At 42.0% G+C, this 23,119-nt stretch overlaps 1 protein-coding gene across 2 annotated transcripts; it reads right to left on the bottom strand.

Moving 5' to 3' along the window:
* Positions 1 to 962: 962 nt before the first annotated feature.
* On the bottom strand, positions 963 to 22,210 carry NUCKS1 (nuclear casein kinase and cyclin dependent kinase substrate 1). 2 transcript variants are annotated; one of them, XM_081866720.1, is made up of 8 exons: positions 21,957 to 22,209; positions 14,914 to 14,963; positions 13,028 to 13,133; positions 12,370 to 12,422; positions 11,978 to 12,127; positions 9,370 to 9,522; positions 8,123 to 8,272; positions 963 to 6,081 (listed from the first exon to the last, which is right to left on the bottom strand). In XM_081866720.1, exons 1-8 carry the CDS (start codon positions 21,971 to 21,973, stop codon positions 5,882 to 5,884), a joined length of 879 nt encoding a protein of 292 aa, XP_081722846.1. In that variant the 5' UTR covers positions 21,974 to 22,209; the 3' UTR covers positions 963 to 5,881. The 2 variants fall into 2 exon arrangements, with proteins under 2 accessions (XP_081722846.1, XP_081722847.1); XM_081866721.1 differs by lacking the exon at positions 8,123 to 8,272 and having other exon boundaries at positions 21,957 to 22,210.
* Positions 22,211 to 23,119: the final 909 nt, after the last annotated feature.

Here is a 23,119-nt window from a genome sequence, read left to right as displayed (position 1 = left end):
TCTTGCGAAGCAAGCCCATAGGGAAATTCGTCTTGTGAAGCGCCTCCAAAACGGAAAACCCTTTCGTCTAGCGGGTTTTCCGTCTTGCGAGGCGTTCGTCTTGCGGGGCACCACTGTACTCATTTGCTTTGCTAGCACTACTATAAAGTTCTAAGGATGACATACTATGTTTTTAGTTTGTAGCCAACATTGTTCTGCTTGTGTAGACTTCTGCTTGTGTACAAGATTGGATGTAGTATCCATTTTGTCCTGCATATCTACTGAAAACTGTTTTTCAAATTCACAGCAGTGCCATAACTATGCAGGATAAATCACTGCGATTTGCATATGGTTGTAATTTCAAAGGTATCTCAAATTACCATATTTTTCGCTCTATAAAACGCAGCAGACCACAAGAGGCACCTAGTTTTTGGAGGAAGAAAACAAGAAAAAAAATATTCTGAATCTCAGAAATCCCTCTTGCTGTTCTGGCTTCTGGGATAGCTACGCAGCCTGCATTCGCTCCATAAGACGCACACACATTTCCCCTTACTTTTTAGGAGGGGAAAAGTGAGTCTTATAGAGCAAAAAATACGGTATTTCACCCTCAGGATGCAATCATAAACACACTAACAAAGCAGGGAGTAAGACCCACTGAACAAAGCTTCTGAGTAAAGTGTGTGTAGGAATACACTGCTGAAGTAGTTATATACATTAGAGACTTAGACTGCAGTCCTAACCCCACTTACCTGGGAGTACGCCCCACTGAATTAAAAAGGACTTACTTCAGAGTGGATATCATTAGCATTACGCTGTTAAAGAATAGCTGCACCCTGAACATGAATCCTCGGGACAGAAGATAAGTGGTCTTAACACAGAATTTCTAGGTTTACTTGCAGACTATTAATGATTTTTAAAAAAGCAAATGCAGAACTGATGCTAGGCATTATACAATAAAGAGTGGAAAAACCACAGAAGGCATATTTATGGGTTATAAAAGCCCTTTTATAAAGCCATTTTTAAACAAAACCAAGAAGTTTACAAAAGAAAAAAAGATACAGAAGAATAAGTTGCTTAATATATTCCCAAAAAAAGAGAGAAAAAACTGAGGGGGACACAAATCCAACATGCTGAACAATAAAGGGTTCTTTTCCATGTTCTCTTTTAATACAAAATACAAGCCAAGGATACACATACTTAAAACAGAGCTCAGGAGCAGATATGCAGTCCTGGGAACCCTTCAATAAAAAGCAAAGCAAGGTTTGTTAATTTTTTTTTAATTGCAAGTACATACAGAGACTGGAATATGTAAAATTAAGTAGCACAAAAGACCATCACACAATTCTACCAATGCATGTTGCATCTATAATTCACGAACATGGTCAACAACGTCATGTTCACTTCAACCCCCCTTTCTTTAAAAAAATGCATTTTTTAAATAAAGCATTAATGTTACATTCAAACTGAACTTCTAGTACCATGCTGCAGATTTCATTGTCAAGGGAATGACAACCCTATTGGCTATTAATAGGACTGGTGACTGTGGCATCCTGTCTAGCAATATTCCTTCAGATAACTGACCAGTTGAAGTGCCATATTTGAGTCAGCAGCCTGTCTTTCAAGGCCATGAAAAAAATCCAGGGGAGACCAAGAACTCAACAGGGTAGTGAACACCCAAGACAAATATCCACTGCATTCCATTTCATCAACCTGTAGCTGATGCCAAGGGCAGCTGCCCCACTTGGAGTCTTTCTTTTTACCTCTTTACATTTGAGAATAGTTCAGGGTTTTACTGTGACATGTTCCTGGTAAACAAATTATGTAATTCTCTTATATACAACTTTTGTAATAACTGTTTCTGCGGGAAAAGTAAAGTTCACAAATTTCTAACACACATTAAGTTGTCAGACGGACACCCACGCATGCACGCTTACACGCACACCCACTCCCATTCACACAAGATACTTGAAGGGGTTTTCATGTTATTGTGGCTTAAAGCAAGTTTGCGTATTGTTTTGCCCCAAACCCCTATAAAAAATCCCTCCCCAGATATACAAAGCATATGCACAATGGTATCTTGCAGTCACACCAAGCATGCTCAAACTGATGGAACCATTCCATTTTCTACAGTTTTGTACAGGTGGGGCAGGTGGGGCAACAGGTACTCTCAACAGTGGTCAACACAGCATATAGTGAATGCTTTAATAGACTTGAAAGGCAAAACCTCTGCTTCAAGGGATAGAAAGGTTTCATGAAGAAAAACCAAGTGTGAGCTACCCAGTGAAGCAAACTGAAATGAGAATGGGGGGAAAGGAGGAATACCAATGGCAACTGTCAGCTTAGTGAATTATGGGTCCTTAAATTATTACAAGTATACCCCATGCCCAAGAGGAGATTTGCTATGCAGTTTCCATTTGGGCCCAAGATTCCACAAGTTGTTTGTTCCAAATGCAACCCGAAGAGGAGGGGGAAGAGAAGAGGGAAGGGTTGTTGGGTTTCAGTAACAGGTGGACCCAAGGCCCACACAGAGCCTATTCAATGAATATTTGGAGGGAAGGGGGGAAACAGTCAAATTCCTCCACGAAGCACTAATGTAACTTTCCAAATAGCTAAAATCATAGGAATCAATTTCCTTTTATTTTATAAAACAATGTGCCAACATTATGATTTGTTTTTAAAAAATAAACACTCCACAGAAAAATTACATAAAGCAAAAGCACCAATTTCTACAGCTCATAAGCTTCCAGCATGTTATAGCTCTTGTCCTGCCCCACCTCCACTCCTTAGTTTAGCTGTTTGTTGTACTTGGGAGTCATGCTTTAAAATTAAGTTTTAAAAAGTATTTTCAATCCACATAATTAAACGTTTCCGTACTTGGTGCAGGCATATCACAATTTAGTATATTCAGTATCTGCATCACATCTTCCCTACTAACAATTCCAGAAGGGTTTACAGACCACCTGAATGTATATACATTTCCCCATCTCTCCCAATATATTTATACACGATTCGTACGTTAGATTAAACTGAGCACTAAGCCCCTTGATTTAAGTTTTTTTGATTTGCCCTAAAACATTAGATTGAAAAGTAAAAGCCATCCTAGAGTATACTTGGATATTCACCTTTAAGGTGTGCAGGCTGTTTCTTCAGCACCATGGCAACCACTATCTCGTCAAGTCCCCAAGGTAAGCTGCAAAAACCCTTTCAAACCCCTACTAAAATTCTGTTTATAGCCTTACTGCTTTCACAGTTTCTTGCAAAGCTAAAACTTACGATACACTGAGAATATTTGCTTTTGGTTTTTCAGCAAATTTGTAGTAAATCTTATTAAATAACCTGCCACTCCCAGGAAGCAATCGATGTGCAGTAACACACACTGAAGTATACCAATTTGTTTCTCTGGCAATACTTGTTCCAAGGGACAACCTAGTGAACTGATACGGCTATCACATCCCTAGAATACTGCACTCAGAAGCCATATACACAGAGGCAAAGAAAACTGATTTTGCAAACTAGAATTACAAGTTTAAAATATTGACATTATTTTGCTAGTGTTACATGGACTGCAAGAGGGAAACACTTTCTTTCCATCTCTGGACTATAAAGAATGGTGAGAGAAAGCAGTTAAATGTTTTCACTCACAATATTCTAAATATTTGCTTCCAGGGAGACATATGCAGAACCCAGGAAAATCATAGCAAATAGTTTGGGTTTTCACATATTCAACATAAAATAGCCTGCTCTCCATCATGTACAATATCTGATACACAGAACTGTTTTTAAAAATTCAAGGGGGTAATGGGTTCAAATAAACGAAGAAGAAAAAACAGGAGTCTTGATGACTTTCTTATGCATCCTATACACTGTTGAATGTGTTAAAGGATGCCAAGAAAAAAAGACACACATTTTTCAAAATAAGTGAATCAGCAGCAGAAACATATTCAGACAGCAATAAGCAGTTGGCTGATCATAATGGCTAGAGCTAAGCTCTCAAAAATGTGTACATTTGGAGTAGCCAAATAGACTAGGTCACCAAGTGCTTCATTTGCAGTATAGGATAAGTTTACCACTTTGAACTCAACACTCTGAAAGAAGCAATACAGTCTTCATGCCCGTAGTACCCAGATCACACAGCCAATTAAGCTTTGGCTAAATTGGCAAATGTGAGTCAAGCTGGACTGGCTTCTGTCCACGGAGGATCTCAAGATATTTTTGCTCTCTAGTTATTGTTAAAAAACACATATGCTAACATCAAAACTGTTACTCCAACCCAGGAGGAATATGTGTTCTTTCACTAAACCCCAAAGCAGATGTAAAGTGGAAGTCATGTAGACACAAGTAGAGCTATTATAAATAGCAGAAGTCTGAATAAGCCAAGGTTTAAAAGCACATACCTATGCCATGTGTGTGTATGCATGTGTGAGAGAAAGAACCTACATGGTATTTCACTGCTTTTATATTCTTTGCATGGCCTTACAATACTAGTCAAGCAGACCTTGTCCTTGAAGAGGATGCTTGTGAATAGCATTCTCTATACTTTTAACCATCTTAGCACAGATGACAAAGGATCTGGCTTCAGAACACTGATACTCAAAATCAATTTGCAAAGAGATTATGGTTGAAAGTGTTATTGCAACTGTACAAAATGGAAGATGTAAAGCAGATGGCACTCCAACTCACTCTTAATACTGCAGTTTCTTTACCTGGGACTGAAAAGCAAAGTCTGTCTTGTGTCTAAATTGGCAATACTGATACATCAGTGAAAACTTATTTTGCGCACTGGAAAGATATCCTGATTTTGAGATGCACTATTTCTGATACATCATGTCTTCCGGTTCACACTCTGTTCCTCACTTATCCTAGGTATATAACCTCTGCTAACTAGAGAATAAGTAAGATCTAGCAATGAAGAAAGCAGAAAGCAGGGGAAACTAAACTAAGCAAGGAAATGATGGTTCAGGATAAATTAAACCCCTTGTTGGTGGAAGATGTGTAGTCTGACTTTTGAGGATCTCAGGGAAAGGAGTACTTAAGCCATGACTCTTGGATTGAAAAAGACACTGTGCCAATATATAAAGTCACTTCAACGTTTCTAAAGAATACCTCTCTCAGGCTCCCATCCCAACTTTTCAAAATAGTTGTTCCAGCTTCCAAAAATCTCCCTGAAACCAAGCTTTAAATTTTATGCAAAGCTTCAAAGCAACATAACAAGATGGACATTTCAAAACGAATGAGAATCAGGAAAAAAATGAATGCAGTTCTGCCAACTGGAATCCTATCCTTATCAATAAGCAGCAATAGTATTTACGGCATGAACAGGTAGGGTCTTTCAGAAGACTGAAAAATAGAACAGACCAAATGGTCATTAAAACAAGACTGTGGAACCCCAAACATTCAGAGTATTGGAACTTAAAACCCATGATGGATTTCAAACTAATTCATATACTAATTATGTCAAAGGAAATGCAATGTGCAATAATATATTTGTTTTGGATTCAATTAAGCAACAGTTGCCTTAGAAGAATTTCTGCAGCTTTGGAAAACCTATACCATTAGTTAACTATGATTTCCAAGTATCAGCCTCATCCTTATTGCTTTACAACTGCAGTAAGCCTTCAAAAATATATCTTTAGTATGCTGTTAATTTAAATCTAAATGGCTTTCAAATTTGGTTGGGGAGAACGGAATGGCCAGTAGAGACTGTGACGTCAAATCATTATTGTGTAAAGGTTCTCTTAAAAAAAGAAGAAAGTACTGTACTATTAAAACAGCTAAAGTAAAGGTGGCATTCACAGCCCATGAGTCAAGCCACAACCAAAACCATGTTCTACCCCCTAAGTATATTCTCTTTTCCTTACTCTCTCTCGCTCTCTCAAAAAAAGTTTCTCTCCCACACCACCATTTAATCTTCACCAGAGGGGACTTCATCTTCAGACCCTTCATCCCCAGATTTGTCTGGAGGAGGACTAACTGATTTCTTCTTTCCTGGAGGACTTTCAGGCTCTTCGTCATCATCTTTTGGGGATGGGGTCTTTTCTTTTGATGTCTTTGAAGCTGTGGGACGGCCTCCCTTCCCTTTGCCCTTCACTGGACTAGGTGTAACTGAAGGAAGAAAAGCATCAAAATGTAACAAAGAATCTTACAATTAGTGCTTTTTTTATATATAAAAAAAATCAGCTTCTGAGCACATTTTAAAATATGTTTTTCCTTTCTTAACTTTTCAATCTGGTAATAATAATAATAATAAATTTTATTTATATCCTGCCCCTCCCCAGCCGAAGCCGGGCTCAGGGCGGCTAACAACACTAAAACAGTGCAACATTATAAAAACATTATAAAAATTAATTAAAATCAAAATTGATGGCAACCATAAACTAAAGTTTTGTAAAGATTGCCAAAGGAGGGAGTCAGGCTGCGCCCTGACCAAAGGCCTGGTGGAACAGCTCTGTCTTGTAGGCCCTGCGGAAAGATGTCAAGTCCTGCAGGGCCCTTGTCTCTTGTGACAGAGGAATGTAGGAATGAAAACATATTAGTACTATTGAACATAACTTAAATTCCTACAAGATAATGCTTGCCAGGGCCCCGAGAAGTGTGTGACAGAGGCCCCCTGAGGCTGATCCAGGGGGTGGGGTCAGTGATTTATGGGGTTTGTGCCACCTGTGAGGTAGGAGCTTGGTCTGGACCAAATGTCTGAACAGTCAGAGACAGTGGAAGGGGTCAGGATGCGTCAGGAGCAGAGGAAGAAACTGTTGAGAGGAGCAGGCTGGTAGAATCCCCTCCGTCCCCATCCCTGTTGTCTCCCAGGACCAGGACGGGTTTGAAGAGACAGGCACAGCGGTGATTTCAGTGTAGAAGTCACAGCTTGTTTGTGTGTACCCTGTCAGGGAAGGCAACTTAAGTGTGGGTGGAGGCAGGGTCATGTGGACGCAACAGTCCAGCTCAGAGCACAAGCCCGGAGAAGCACTACAAGTTATTCAGTTGCCATAAGTGTGTGTGTGTGTGTGTGTGTGTGTGTTTGGTGCACCTTAGGAGCTACTCTAGTGCATGCTGTCAGTAAAGAATTAAGCTACTGGCTGTTTGTCTTCCTTGGGCTTGGTGTGCTCAGGACAATGCCCAATTCCTCCTAATAAGAACCATATTTTTTTTAATTATTATTTTTAAAAGACTTATGAGAGCCTGCTATTGTGTCAGCAATAAAATATGCCAGCAATGAGGCACCCTCTCCCACATCCTTCTTAAAGGTGCCATTAAAACTTTCTTAGAACTGATGCTCACCATCTTTCTCTTCTCCAAGGGTAAGCAGCCAGTTATGATAAAAGCAAATTTGAAACAGAATGAATTTCACTAAAATACGAAGGCATCACAGGGTTAGTGTAATGTAAGCTGGGCATGTGGCAATTACATGGTTGTACATACTCCTAAATAATGCACAGCATTTCAAGTGTTGTAACTGATTTTAGGCTGAAAACACAGCCAGTGTGAATGCATTTATTCTAAAATTCTCCTTCAGTATAGCAGCTAAAGGTTAGGAGCACCATCTCTTCCTTTCTCCCAGAATCATGATACATTTGATATTTAAAGGAACATAACAGTTGGGCATACCCGTTATCCAAGTAATTGTTTAAATAATTTAATCCAAGCCTCCAAAAAAAATTCCACCCACACTGTGCTTACACTTTTCTTAAGACAAGGTTTAACCAAATGAGTATTTATGCTTTCAGGATGTATGTAGCTTTGGGTACACCTGGAACTGTGCTAAGATTCACCATATTATTTTCACGCCTAATGGAACAAAGGGAATTCATTAGGATTGGTAGGCACTAACATCACCTGTTTTAATCAGCACTGGCAAGTGGTCTGAACACAATACTGGTAACCAAGAAGTCATAGAATCCCATCCTGATACAGCCACTAGCTTCTTTGAAATCAGGAGCAATCCATACAAGAACTTTCCAGTAATCAGCTCTACCACATTATACAGACTGCCATGTATGTTAATAGGGATAAATTGCTAGTTGAAAATTGATTGCTTCCTATTCTTTCAAGCACAAGAGATGAAGAGCTGAGAAAACATAAGCACTTGCAAGCAAATTTCCATTATGTTATTCCTAACAGGTGCAAAGGGGAAGCAAGCTGAGCTCACCTGTAGCCTTTAGCCTTGGTTTAGGCATTTTCTTTTCTTTCCTTTCTGGTTTGGATTTCTTAGCCACTTTTTTGTTCTTCTTTTTTGAACTGCCATAGTCACTATCATCATCATCTTCCACAAGGAAGTCTTCATCGCTGCCAGACTCTTCTGTGCAGAGAGAGAGGAATGAAATGTCTCTAAGAAGGGCTGTCCTTGTTCACTTGGAAGAGAGACAGAATGGGGGAGAAAGTCTGGTAGGTTGATCAAGGGATAGAAGTCAGCATTCTTGGCTTCTATATCCTGTAACATACTTGCTAGAACTTGAAGAAATCAGGACTTCTGCGCCTCAGTATTTCCTCATGTAAATCTGCTTTATGACTGGTGACAAGCAGCACAATTATTTAAAACAGCAGTGGCATAGGCATATTTCTCCTTCCCTCAAGAGCAATTACATGGAGGCTCATCCTGACCATTTCCTATGCCAGCTGCTGTAGGTTCTATATGAATTCCCTTCCCAGCCTATGTCTGTTCTCTTGTTCAATATGGTCTTCCATCTTGTAGCAAGCTGTAGAAGTGCCCTCGGAAGCAAACACCAGTAACTTATTATATATGGAATAGCAGTAGCTTACTGCTTCCTATAACAGACTTCCAGGTTTTGAATCCAGATGTCCATGATTCTAGTTCATCAGCTCACTGGGTTTCTCTTGTTTATTTGCACACATTCACAGCAAATATCAAACGGGTCCCCACTTTTCATCATTTAGAGCAAGGGTATGTCAATTTGCACAACAGACAAGCAAGAAAGCAAAATCTGAGGTGCAGGCATTTTACCACATATTGATTTTTAATTGCTAACCATGTACACAAGGGGATTTGAGGCCCTTTACTGTCTCCTGAAGCCAGATAGGATGGTATTTGTAATCAAAGTGGCCTGTTCAGTTTGTTGTCCAGTGCTGAAGATAAAACAGTGACGAATATGGCAAGTTTGTATCTTACTAATAGAAATATTGACTAATAGCTCTCCACATGTCCTAAAAGATTTGGACCCTGAACTTGAGGGACAGCATTGTTTTCCCTTCCCTCTTTGTTGTCAACAGCCAAGCTGGACACTAAGTACATTAACAATGAAGTGCATTCAATACTCAAGAAGCAGAAATGTCAAGTTTGCCTACCTTGGCAGCTTAGCCTGGATAGATCAAGCATGGATGTAATTTGTCGAACCCACTCCTATTCTACATTTGTGTGTGCCGTTCGGTGCCACTTACTTTCCTGAAACGATGCCTCCTCCTCTTCCTGGTCTTCTTCCTCACTGCCCACATCATCCATGAGCATTTCTCGCTGCTTGGAAGCAGCTTTGGATGCTGCCTGTCGCTGCTGGCGCACATTTTTCTGATCTTCTTTCTCATCCTCACTGTCCTCTGTTATAAAGTCACCAAAGAACACTGAAGATGGACAGTACAGCACACATTTCCAACTGGGGTAGGGAAGAAACTAGGGGGAAATAAAGGCTTATCTATTCATGACATAATTCAGATTTGCTGAACACCAAACTTATCTGAAAGCTTCTAATTTTCAATCATTCTGAAGTTGCCTCCATGCAAAATACCCATCTGTAATGGTAAATAATAGAACACCCAGCACTGGCTAACCTGCTGCTCTCTACACTGGAAATGGAACTCAGTAGAAGCAGAGCTAGTTTTTACATAACATACTGTTCATTTCCTTTCTCTGGCTCTCTCATCTGAGAAAAGGTAGCAAAGCTTTGTGGATAAACATTGATTCTTTCTTTTAAAAAGGGAGGTATAACCAAAATCAGAACCAGGATGCTAATCAAATGAGGACAGAAAAGTATGGATAGAGCCAGGGCCAGCTCACCCATGAGGCAAAGTGATGCGACCATGCCAGGCAGCTGGATCCACAGGGGCAGCAGATCCCCATGTAGATCTTCATTTACTTGTTATACCTGATGTAGATCTTCACTCATTCCTTCTTCCCTGGCAGGGAGGGGGCTGACATTTTGTGGTTCACCTCAGGTGCCAAAATGTCTTTGGCTGGCTGGCCCGGGGTAGAACAATCCCAACCCTCACCAGGCAGCAAGACACGAGTTGAACAGCTGATTGGGCCTGAGGCTGCCAAGTGATAGTGGTGGGGCTGGCTCAGGATCCCACCCTCAAAAAAGCATTCTGTTCTGGAGATTTTTGTGGGCACTTCAGCAGGCAGAACAGGGAGCTCACCCCTGGAAGAGTGACTTTGCCAGAACTCTGTGATCAGAGGTCTTTTTGAGCTCAGAGGGGGAAGCCTTCCCCAGCATAGCAGATGTGGGTTTGTATTGTGGCCTAAGAACAGTTACTGATGAATGTTGTTTTTGTGTGGTTTTTTAAAAAATTAACTATATTCACATAACAAATTATTTCAATAACTGTATTTCCTCCCCAATTTTCCCCCTCCTGCCCCCGTATACCCCCCTCCCTCCCCCCTACAACTTCCCTCAGTTCCTCTTTCTGGTTTGTTAACATATATTGTTCTCTGCATATTATAAAAATGTAAAAATCTCTAAATTATCCATCTATTGTGTTAACAAATAAATTTATGTATGTTTATTCAAAACTGATGAATGTTTTCATGTACATCCTTTGGCTGAAGGGACTGTGCTAAGCAGCACAGGCTACAAAAAGCTTTGAAGCAAGTCCAGTGAGGAAGCAGAATGTGGAATATTTATTCTTCAACAAGTTTAAGTATAACTTGACCAGTCTTCCATTCACACACCTAATATGTATGGTTGCTTAGATATGCCAAGTTGGCTAAATTAAGTAAGAAATGGGTCCTCCCTCAGTTTTCTGAAACAGCATTACATGAAATTGTCTATGTAAGATGTTATGCAGGTGATGACATGTATTCAGGCTACAATCCTAACACCACTTATCTGGGAATAAGCCCTGCTGAATTTACTCTGACTTACTTATCAGCAGACATGGCTAAGTTTGCACTGATAGGCATTAACCGAATCAATAGATACAAATATATTGCAGGAAGCTGAAGGCCAGGTTGCACATTATCATTACCTACTGCTTCATACACAGGTGGGGGACATCTTTAGCTTGAGGTCACATTGGAATGGGTCAAATGCCAGTGATGGGTGGAGATTAAAGGCAAAAGTGAGTGGAGAAATGGATATTCCTCTTATAGTGGGTTACATTTCAGGCAAGCAAAAGCCAGAGGTTTCTATTCCTTCTTCCATACCTCTTCATCCTCTAACATGGAAGCAAGAAGCCTCATCACAGTTCAAGGACATATTCCAGCCAGGTAAATACACTCAAGAAAGTAGAGTAGAACCAATGAGGGCTGTAGCCTGGGGACAGATTTTGGCCTAGAGAGTGTCTTGAGGGCTAGATAAAGAAGCTTGGAGGGCCACATTTGTCCCCAGCACCTGAGGTTCTCCATCCCTGGCTTAATGTGAATGTGCAGGGCACTTCTGCACACTGCTGAAAACACAGACACTTTGTTCCTCCCTTGCTTCTACTAGGAAACAAACTATGGGCTCGCTAGTTATGTCATGTGAATCATGCGTCCCTGGTTTTTCTCCAAACACACCATAAATGGTAAACCAAGAACAAACCTTGGCTTCTGTTCATGGTTTCTTTGGAGAGGAACAAACCACGAGCCAATACAACAAGCCACAGCACAGCTTGTTTCCCGGAAACATGGCAGAAGCAGGAGAGGAGAGGAGAGGAGAGAAGAAAAGTGAAGTGCCCATGATTTCAGTAGCGTGCACCCAGCACAATGCTCATTCCCACCGAACCATGATTTTAACTATGGCTGAATGTGACTTGCAAACCAGGTCATAGTGAGTTACTTGATTTACACAGCCTTTACCTGCAGCCCTTTTCCTGGATTTGGAAGTTGCTCTTTTGTTCTTGTCAGGTTTCACTTTTTTCCCTTTTTTGTTCTTTTGAGAACTCTCATAGTCACTATCAGCTTTGCCATCATCTGCTCCTAAGTCATCCTCACTACCAAAATCTTCATCTGAGGAAAAAATGGTGATAAAAGTTATTCTTAGCCTTCTACTGCAGGGAAGCACAATCAGAAATGGTAGACTATTCCAGGCTTTAATGCTAAAGACCAGTGAGCAAGCGCAGAACAAAGGAAAGTGCATTTGATACTGTTACAGACAATTTAGAGAAGAACACAGTCAACATTTCTGAGAGAAGCAATGGCAGGGAAAAGAACTCCACCTGGTTATCTATATAGCAAGATGCATAACTTACCCGCTGAGTGAGAATCATCTCTCTTTGTCTTCATATCTTTTTCTGAGTCTTCACTGTGAAAAGGAAAATTAGTAGATCTAATTCAAGTACAACCATGAAGATTATTTTATTATTAGTGCATTCTGAGGTAAAGGAGGAAAGCAGCTAGGTTGTTTCATCTGAACAAAAAGACCTGACTGAATTTATTAATTCTATTCAGTTTATTATCTACTCCAGGAATAAATAGATATCTACTAAAGTACTTTTATACTGCATCATTCTAAATATAGCTTTCAGACAACAAGCAATTTTGCTTAATTGCTGAAGCAACTCTTGTGCTTCCCAAGTTGCAAGGAGGGAGAATTCTGAAGGAAACAATACAAATTTTAACTATAAAATCTGCATAGCAATGGTATTTATCTTTGAAGTTTGCAACAATCCCCTACTACTCTACCAGCTTATAAAAAATCGAAGTCCAGAATAAGAGAACCACAATTTATTTGAAAAAAGCTGAAGTGCTTTTATTGAAACACACAGTATAGGGCACTATATTTGTCATTTTCTGTGTATATATAAAAAATCCTTTTCCCTAGTCATCCAAACTAAGTTGGAAAAGTGTATAGGTCCTCAAGTTAAAGCCACCTATATAACAAACTTAAGTAGTAGGGATCTTGCTTACCTATCCTCCTGAGAATTCTTTCCAGACCGCCTCTTATTTTTTGCTTCCCTTGGTGATGAACGAATTTTCTTGGCTGGAGGGGCTGAATCTCTGCCATATTCTTCATCTAAATTGTAAGTGGGATAAAACAGGTGTTGTGGATGATTACAGGTTTGCCATATAGTATAATTAAATGGTATAACCATGAAAGATTAGCACTAAGCACAGCATCCTGCTAAAATGCCATGAAACAACTGAAAATTGGGAGTGCTGAAAACCTAGTAGTCTTTTAGATTGGATTTGATGATTCTCTGCAACTATTATGGTTCATTTTAAGTTGGCTGTATGTTAATTAGTTTGGATATGGAATGCAAGTAATGCCTATTAAATAGCAATTTATGAGGTTTTTAAAATAAACTCATACTTAGAGGAAATTAACACTCAAGAGAATATTTAAAAGCCCCAGTAAAATAACATGGCAGTTTTGTTGTACATTTCTTCGAAGGCACTGCCAGGATGTAGGGTATAAATCTGGAAATGGGAGCATACCCTTGAGTTTCTGGTCAGTCAGATTTAGCCTGAAAGCTAAATCTTGCTTTTTTAGAAGTCAGATAAAGGCTCAAAGACATAGCCAACAGGATCATCAAGATTTGTTCAACAGAAAGAAGTATGCACTTATGAAAGGATTAGGAGATGTCCCTTTGAATACAGATCTCCTTAACGTCTCAATTTCTCTGTCTGGCAGACCACAGCAGACTATCTGGTTTATATCCAAATAGCAGTGAGCAGTTGTCAATTGTTTTTACAACCGCTTTTATACATAGGTGAACAGTAGTGTCATACAATAAGGATTTCTCAAATTATCAGGGTTTCATGTGAAGAATGATGATGGACGCACCACAGTATTTTGCCCACTGCTCCCAATCCACTGCAACTTGAAGCCACAGTGGATCCCTGGATGTGGTGTGCTCTAAGGCACACTCAGTTCATATAAAGTTTCCTGGAGGAGGAACAATATACAATACTTAATATTTGGCTGCAATACTGAGAGCTGCCCTAGAAACCTGTTGAGTGATGGTGCATAAAGCATATCAATCAATAAAAAGGAAGGTAGAAACTGAAATACAGGTTTCACAACAATACTGCACTTATGCCTACTGCCACAGTCTGCCTGTCATGATGGATTTTATTGGGGTATGTTTTTGGTTTATTAAAAAAATAAAGATGGTAAATGGTTAAGGGTTGTATCCAATGCTAGTCCTAGTCAGAGTAAATCCACTGGAGTTAATGGACATGAATAATTTACGTTCATTAATTTCCATGGGTCTACTGTGAGCAGGATTAGCATTGGATACAAACCTAATTCATAAGCCAAACTACAATAGTTAAGAGCTCGACAGACACACAAACAGCTGGTTGGCTTTAAATGCCTTGGTAAGTTCTTGTTGTTTCTTGATTGGTGAAGATCTTGCACAAGTTATAACTGAATAGCCAACAAAACAAAATTAGAAACAACATAGGATAGCACCATATTTTGTTTTCATTAATTACCACCATAGCAGCTTCATTCATCAGACAGTAACAGCATGTGTGCTTTCCAAGAAAGGAAGAAAAAAATCCTGTAGAGGTTCCAGAAACATTAATATAATTCACTTGCAGTACTCCAAGAAGGAAGAGAGCCTCAGAGGAATGGAAATTAAAAAGCCACATGCTAAAACAACGTGTTGACCAAACTAGCAACTCTCAAATACCTATTCAAGATAGCCCATCTGCATCACCCCTTGCTAAAACATTATGCTTACTGTTTGGCTGAATAAAACTACACAGCTTAGAAGCACCCTCTTTAAACCATGCAGTGCCCACCACTTTAAGTAGCTGCCAAAGACTGTCAACAGATTTAAAGTTACCTGCATCATCTGACTCCTGAAACTGTGAGTAGTCCACCACTTTTCTGTTCCTAGAAGGGCAGAAATACAGAAGTTTAAGCAGACTGAAATGTTATAGCATCTACAATTAATGTTAATAACAAAGACTCCTTCACCAATATACTGCTTTCCTAGACTAGATTTCAATCCGTCAAACCACTTTAAAGAGGCATCCAAATGACACCGACGGGATACTCTTTGGTTCCTGAAGGAAGCAAGAAACTTCAGGCAGCAACCTTTGCTACTGATGACTGTATACACCCATTTTTAGAGATGACTGAAGTTATAGGAAATGGCCGGTGGAAGAGGCTTTGCAATGCTGCTAAGTGTGCCCACAATACTTCCAGATTAGACAACATGAGGCCTCAGCTTTCCTCTTCCCCACATAGCTCCTAAGTTGTTGACAGTTCAAACCTTAATCACCTGGCCATAGCCTTAGTTTGGGGGATGGTTGTTGAGGACTGGTAACATAGGAAGCTGCTCAGCCAGCCCCTAACCTGGACTGCAATGCAAAGGGGAAAGGGAGGGGGAAAGAGAGGGTGTGTGTGTGATTGTGCATGTGCAAGCACACGCACGCACGCACGCACGCACGCACACACACACACACATAGCATCCATCCAGGGTCTCCCTCCCCTTTTGAAGGATGGAGAGGAAATTGGTTCCACTGTGATCTATTTATATCCTGCTACTCCATGGGCTCAGAATGATTTACAGCAGTTTTTCTAAACGCCCAGGGGTTCCCACCTATCTCTTGCTTTCTAGTCTACTGAAGCTTTAAACAATTTCTAGTTTCCTATTCATACGAGATAGTTTAAGTAGATTTCTGGAAAAGGAAACTAGAAAATACATCAATGAGAATTTTGGAATTAAAAAATATTGATAAGAAATAGACTATGTTGAAAAATTAACAAGCTATTGATGCGTACTACTTTAAGAAAAAAGTGGCATACAGCTGATACTTAACCATTCTAAAACTAAATGAAAAGAATCTTTGATGTTGGAAATGTGCATCTTCTGATGCAAATGTTCTTATCTGGCAGGGATGCTCTAAATGCAGAGACACCCAATTTAATTGTATGCAGTCAATTCACAACTTAAGCACATCTATCTTGCACAAATTTAGCTTTACATGCTTAGCTGATATAACATTGAAATTAAGGTGGGGGGAGCTGGCAATCCTACCCACCATTTCACTCACCTTGGGAGAGCATGTTTGGACTATATGTGATTTCGGCTTTATGTACTATCCCCAGAACATAATCCTAGCATGTTGAGAGTTGACTGTATTACTGTACTTGATCATATAATTGTAATGGTAATATTTGATGAATATGAAAACTGGACATGGTAAAGAAAATGAAGTTTAAAATATGCATACTACACCCACTTGCCCCACACTTGATGTCATGTGTAGGGCAGGTAATGCAGTTGGATTGGCTGTGCAACCTAGTTCCCTGTGGAGAACTTGATCACACAACTAATCCCTGAAAAAAGGAGAGCTGAAGTCACTGACCATCAGCTTCAAGACTGCTGGAGTTCAAGCCTGCAGGATCAGTTGGGTAACTGAGTTTCCCATGGGAAACTCAAATCACACAGCTAATTTCTGTAGAAAGCTCCTTATGCTGCAGTTTCCAAGCAACTGGCCACCAGTTGGCTGTCAAGCCCTTGGGAAGTGCTGCGCAAAGGGCTTTGACAAGTGGCCATGACAGCCCACCTACCATTCATTTGAGAACATGTTTTTGACAGATGCATTGTCCTACCCACCTGTCAAGTTGGTCCACAGTGTAGGGGACCAATAAGGATTTGGCCCAACAGGACAAATAGTTCCCCACTCTTGACCTAGCCTTATTATGCAAGACTTTGGAGTATGCTTTAAGCAGTAGGCACCTGTTGCAGAAAATCAAGCAAGCCTTAAAAAATTAATTAACTAACTCAAGTGAATTGAGAAGACCTCAACAAAATTACTATTGTACTTCACTTACAATGATGTTGCCAAGCACTCTTTATGCTTTGTATCACTACAATGAACAAAGCTAATTTGGGAATAAAACTGAGGAGTCAATTCTAGGAAAACAGCAAAATAAATATCAGAATGATCCAGATAATTTAATGTATTTGGTGTATTTGGTGTGTTCATACCTCACATCAGCTTATTTCTTAAACTTATTGGGCCTGTTCAAACCTAACATAAACTGTTAAAGTTACTATCTGCATAATTATTACTGAGCTAGGAAAGGCATGCTTTTACAGAATGACATGAGGGGAATTGAGAAATACCTGCTGATGGGATTCCTTCCACCAATGGTGGATCACTATTTGATACCACCTATAAACTATATTGCATGTTTCTTTGCAAAAACTGTACTGCTGGCCTTGATGAAATTTCCTTTTAAAAGCCTATGGCTTCAATCCTGCACACTTGCCTGGGAGTAAATCCTATTGAATTCAATAAGGTTCACACCTGAGGTTCACATTATAGGCTTGTACAATCAACAATACTTACAAATATACCCACTGTTAGAATGAAGCAGCACGTACCCCAAGCTGCACAAGCATATTTAAATTTTCCCAGTACAACTATAGGAAAGATATTAAATAAGAGAGGAACTGAAAAATAATCAACATTGTAACAAATGAAAGCTGTTATTATTGGAATATGAAACAATCTTTTCTCACACTCAGTTAGCCAAAAACAAAAATACAAAAGCATGTTTACCAGAAAGATCAGGGGGATGTGTACAAACTGCAAGTGATTGCCCCTCTTTCAGACTGTTTCCAATCCTCTGAAGTAAGAAACAAACTAGTATCTGCTCCAGGCTAACAGGTCAATGTATTAAGGACAGTGAATTAAATATGTACTGAACCTTTAGAAGTCTTATCAGTTCCACCACAACAGTAACTGAGGATTAAATTAGCAACTAGAAACCTATGTGTTATTTAACCAGTGCTATCATACTGAAGTTTCTTTTGCTAATAAAAATCAATTTCTGAAAAAGCAGTAGCTTCCAATTATGGACTTAATTTTTATATCCTTGAACTGAATATTTGCACAAATTAAAACAAGCTTCTCTGCTCATTTACATGTTAGCTCGTTTCTAAGGGTTTGCGTGTATATTCCAAACACAGATCAACTTCTTTCCCATACTACAGGAGAATTAATGAGTTTGGAGCAGGCAAGACAATCAAACAGCTACAAATGTATAAAATATACACACTAAAATAGTATCTATATTCTAGAACAGGGTGGTCCAACATGCAACTCGCATGCGACCCTTGAGGCCTTTTAGCAGCACTCGCTAAGCACCAAAGGACTGTTGGGAATCCCAACATCTGAGATCTCTCCCCCACCTCAGTCAACTACCAGCAGCACCAGCACCAGCACCAGCACCAGCACCAGCAGGGTCACTGAAGTCCTGGTCCCCCACTTCCCCAGCCACAGGCATGCCAGGTGACTGGACAGCGGCCAGATGTTTGGTAGTGGGGGTTGATTGGCTATGGTGTGCCACTGTGTATTACAAACTGCCCCTCTGCTCTTCTTGTACATGGCTGGGTCCAGAGGGCAGGAGGCTAATGCCCAGTGGCAGGGCTCTCAGGGCAGATATTCTGCCATGGCCTTGTTGCCTTCCCCTTCGGGACTTGAAACTCCTAGCCTCCTGCTTCCCCCAACCCAGGACATTGAGCAGGCAGTCCCTGAATCTGCTGCACTGCTGCCAGTAGCTGCCTTCTGCCAATCCAAACCATATTCCTTTCTCTGGGGGGGGGGGGGCTCACCACTCCCAAACCAGAGGTGCTCCTGACTTGGACAGGTTCTCCTTCTCTGCCTTCCAGCGTTTTGTTTAGAAACAGGACCCATGGATGCCAGGAGAGTACCCGAGTGCTGCTGGGGGGGGGGGGGGAGTGGGCAATGCTGGGGGTGCTGGAGGACAGGGACACAACTGTGGGCTCATCCTGAGCTTAGTGCTGTAATATGAGGGAGGGGCAAATCATACTGGGGTCCATGTTGCTCAGGAGGCTGGTCTATGCAGCGCTGTGGCAACCAGCTGGCATGTGAGGATGAGGCAGCCGTTGAACACCCCACACCTTCTTCTTTGGCTGCATTTATTTACTAGCTTCACAAGAGGCTTCAATCTTTTTTACTAGAAGACTTCTAAAAAAATTTTTTATTATTATTTATATCCCGCCTATTATCCTGACAGGGACTCAATGTCTCCATTGTTAATGAAAGCACATACATGTTTGTGTACTAAATTTTGTTTAATAAGTAAACATATTAAATCTATTGTGTATTTAAATAACATTAACTATGTTACAAATACTTTAATTTATGATATGGAAATTTAATTCAGTGTGTGGCCTGCAGGTTCTGTGTCAAAGTACTCTTCCAACCCTGAGAGGTTGGACCGCTCTGTTCTAGAAGATCATGGGAAGGATCCTGACTTATTAAACAAAATAAATGTTGGCTACATCCACCCATTTTAAACTGACATCACAAATGGCAAACAACTTAATATAAGCATAACAAAAGTAATTAACCTTAGCAAGAATGCACATATAAGCAAACCACCAAGACTACTTGTGTTTTTGGATGCAGCAAAGGCATTTGACATGGTAGAATGGAAGGATTTTGTAGGGAAACTTTATTTTCAACCTAGACTAAAGCTATTTATATATTCCTTACGTTCAGCATGATAGAAAATGAGATTTGCTAAGTAATTCACTTCTTAAAAAATGCACAAAGGGTGCACTTTATCCTCACTGCTATTTGCACTTTCACACTTGCAATTGAAACACTTTACAATGCAGTTCACTCCATTTGCAAAATAAGTGGCAGTCAGGCATACTAATCTCAAATCAAAATCTTGTTACATTCTCATGATGCAATGTTATCCATGGAGTAGCTTTGTGAGCACTTGCCTGTATCATTCCAATTAATAACTAAATAAATACACTTTATTTTTGTAGCTGAAAATCAACCCACAAAAGTCTGACCCAGGCTTCCAACTCTAACCCCACTTACCCAGGAGTAAGGTTCACTGAATCCAAAGGATTTACATTTGAGTAGACATGGTTAGGACTGTGCTGTTAATCATAATCAGTTCATCAATGTTGGACAATGTCTATACAGCATCAAAGTATAGGCTCTAATAATCCTATGAGGTATCTGGGAAGTAAGCAGGTTTTGGCTGGCCTTAGTAGTGAAGCCAAAAGGTATGGACACCAAAGACAGACCCTTTCTCTGCCTATTGTGGTGCTCTACAGCTGAGACAGCCCCCTGACACTCTCCCTCAGGAAAAGGGGGCAGAAAGCATGGTAGCCGGACTGCTGCTTTTGCTGAGGCACATCCTCATGGAAGCAAGACAGTGGCACCAGAGGCTGTGTATGAAGACATGCCTCAAGCAGTGCACTGCAGAAGCAAGGCCCTGAAAGAGACTGAGTACTAGACCAGTCACTTGCTGATGTGTGCACCCATTCATCAGTGTGTGTCTATGTCAGAAAGCAAGCAGAAGAGGGCAGCATCAACAGCAGGGTGGCAAACTACTTACCTGCAAGCAGATACATTATGCTTTTTAAAGAAACAAAAAATACTTGGCCCAAGTATCCATATGTCATGAATTTTAAACCCTTATTATATGATAATATTTGTGAAGTCACCAAATGGCTTGAAAACTGCACTAAGATTTCTAGAGCTTTACTAGACAATATTAACAATGTGTAAGCTTCTACTCAGAAGTAAGCCCCACTGAGTTCAATGGGACTTGCTCCCAGAAATGTGTGTATAAGATTGCAACCTAACAGCCTAACATGTGTCCACTCAGAAAGAAGCCTGTCCCATTCAATTCAGTAGACCTTGCCCCCAAGTAACTGGGTACAACTACCACATAAGCATAACTAGACAAAAAAAAATGCAGTAATTTTATAAGTATCTATCATATAGGGTTGAGGGGGACAAGTACCCCACTCATATCCTGCTGCCCAAGGGTCCACAAAACCCTGGAGCCAGCCCTGCTCGTGCATTATTGCATCCCGTGGAGAGAATGGGGCTCCAGTCCCCTGTAAACCATCATGCTCACTAGGCCTGTCATTCACTTTTAATCCAACCTAGCTCACAGGGTTGTTGTGAGAATATAGGGACACACATGCATGCCAAACTCAGCTCCTTGGGGGAAGAATGGGGTATAAATGCCACAGATACTGACATTCAAATACACAATTAAACACACAAGTTCTTATTTTCCAGGCTTGCTACAGTCCAAAAGAAGCGCGGCAGGCGTCTAAAAACGGCGTTTCTGGTCTACTTAAATGAAGCCATTGCTGCAAGAAGCATCATTTCCAGCCCCTCACGAAATGCACTGATTGCAAACACGCCCGCCTCCCCACTAGGGAGCACTCCCTTGGCTCTACGAACCCTGTCCTCTGGCGAGCGAGCTCCCGCCCCCCGCCCCCCCCGCCGATGTGCTAGCCATACTGTACAAAAAGACACAGAAAAAAGCACGTCGCCCCTGCAAGTTGCAGCTCGGAACCCGGAGGCGCCGCAAAGGGCCGTGCCTCTCCGTCACCAGATTCCTCCGGAGGAAGCGCGCAAGTGGCTCTCCGGAGCCAGCGGCGCGCGTGAGCGGCATGCCTCCCGTCCACGCTTTCGCGGGCGACGTGCACGAAGCAAGCCTCGGGCGCAGCCACCCCTCCTTCCCCCGCAGAGACGTGGACTTTGCTTGCGCTAACCTTCAGGGGCAGCATTGCATCCTGTAGGGAAGGGACCTGCAGGGCGGCGGCAGCGGCGGCGTGCGATAGCCTCCCGCCCCCCCCCCCCCGCCGAGCAGCAGCAGCAGCAGCAGCACGCGGCATGCCTGCACACGCCCCTCCCCTCTCTCCCGCCATACCCGACTCCAGGCCGCCTCCCCTCCCCTCGCGTGGGACCAGGCCCGGGGCATTCGCTCCTCCGCCGAAGGGCCGTGGGTGGCCTGCGGGAGCGAGGGCCGCCAGAGCCAGCCCCGCAGGCCTCACGCCGCTCGCGAAGGAGACTCACCTGACGGGCCTAGACATCTCGGCGGGTTAAACGGAGGCCCTGAGGCGGGCACGGGTGCCTAAGGAGACGAAAGAACCGAGCCCGGTCGGCGCCGTTCTCGCTCGCCCTCCCGGGGGCCGTCAGTCCCCGGGTCCAGCGACTCAGGCCGCCGCCCCGCACCCCAGATCTGGCTCCTGTGCGCCGTCAATCGCCACCACTCGCCTCTCCCCCCTGCAAAATGGTCGCACTTCGTCCAGTAGAGGGGATGCGCCGAGCTGAGAGGGCGGTGCAACCTATTCGGCTGGCATCTCCTCCCTACGCTTCTCGTTGGCTGCCTCGCAGCGTCGCCGCGCCCCATTGGCCTGTTCGAACGATCACGGAAGCGCTGCCCCGCCTCCTTCCCTGCGAGCGGGAGGAGTGAAGGCGGTGGAGGGGAGCTCCTTGCTAAAGCTGATATGAGAGCGGACAGCCAACAACAGCCAGAAAAACCCGCCGGGGTTTCACAATGGCAGATTCGACAGCAGCTTGCTTGGATTCCGACCCTATAATTCAACAGCCCAGTCCCCTTTCGTGCACGAGAGAATTCGCTTTCATATGTATTTATTTTTCTTATGGGAAACAATAGGCTCCAGGCCAAAGAGCAGATTCGATAAGAAAGGCTGGACTACGTTTTTGGAGGGAAAGGAGAATCAGATTCAGCCCCTCCCTACGAATTTGTGACACTTATCGCGATACTTTCATAATTAATGGTTATGCGCCCGCGAGTCTTGCTTGGCCCAAGAATTGTCGGAAGGCCGGGGTGATACGATGTGCTCCCCTTTCTCCCTCTTCTTCCCTTGTACTACTCTTCACTGCTGTTAGAGACGGTGCTTTGTGCATCCCTCGCTGCATTACACCCTTCTCCCTGGCTGATCATCTCTGTTGGCCAGAAATATAGTTGAAATTGAATAATAATTACAAGCAAAATGGAATCAGGTCTCAGCCCTAGAATATGCAGAGTGCATACTCAACATTGCCCATCTTCAAACCTCTAGAACGGGTAGGCAACCTAAGGTCTGGGGCCCGCACGCGGCCCAATCTGGCCTGCGGATGGTCCAGGAATCAGCCTGTTTTTACATGAGTTGTTGTTGTTGTTGTTGTTTAGTCGTTTAGTCGTGTCCGACTCTTCGTGACCCCATGGACCA

Source organism: Podarcis erhardii (genome assembly GCF_964252035.2).
Source record: "Podarcis erhardii genome assembly, chromosome: 6".
In the NCBI taxonomy this organism is placed as follows: Eukaryota; Metazoa; Chordata; class Lepidosauria; order Squamata; family Lacertidae; genus Podarcis; species Podarcis erhardii.
The sequence above is the reverse complement of the archived record's forward strand: the minus strand, read 5'-3'. Positions and strand labels throughout refer to the sequence as shown.

Excerpts from the sequence above, each read along its gene's own strand:
- NUCKS1 (XM_081866720.1), bottom strand. Across the intron at positions 8,273-9,369 it reads GGAGGCATCGTTTCAGGAAA|AAGAGTCTGGCAGCGATGAA; the intron begins GTAAGTGGCACC and ends CTCTCTGCACAG. Across the intron at positions 6,082-8,122 it reads ACCAAGGCTAAAGGCTACAG|TTACACCTAGTCCAGTGAAG; the intron begins GTGAGCTCAGCT and ends TTCTTCCTTCAG.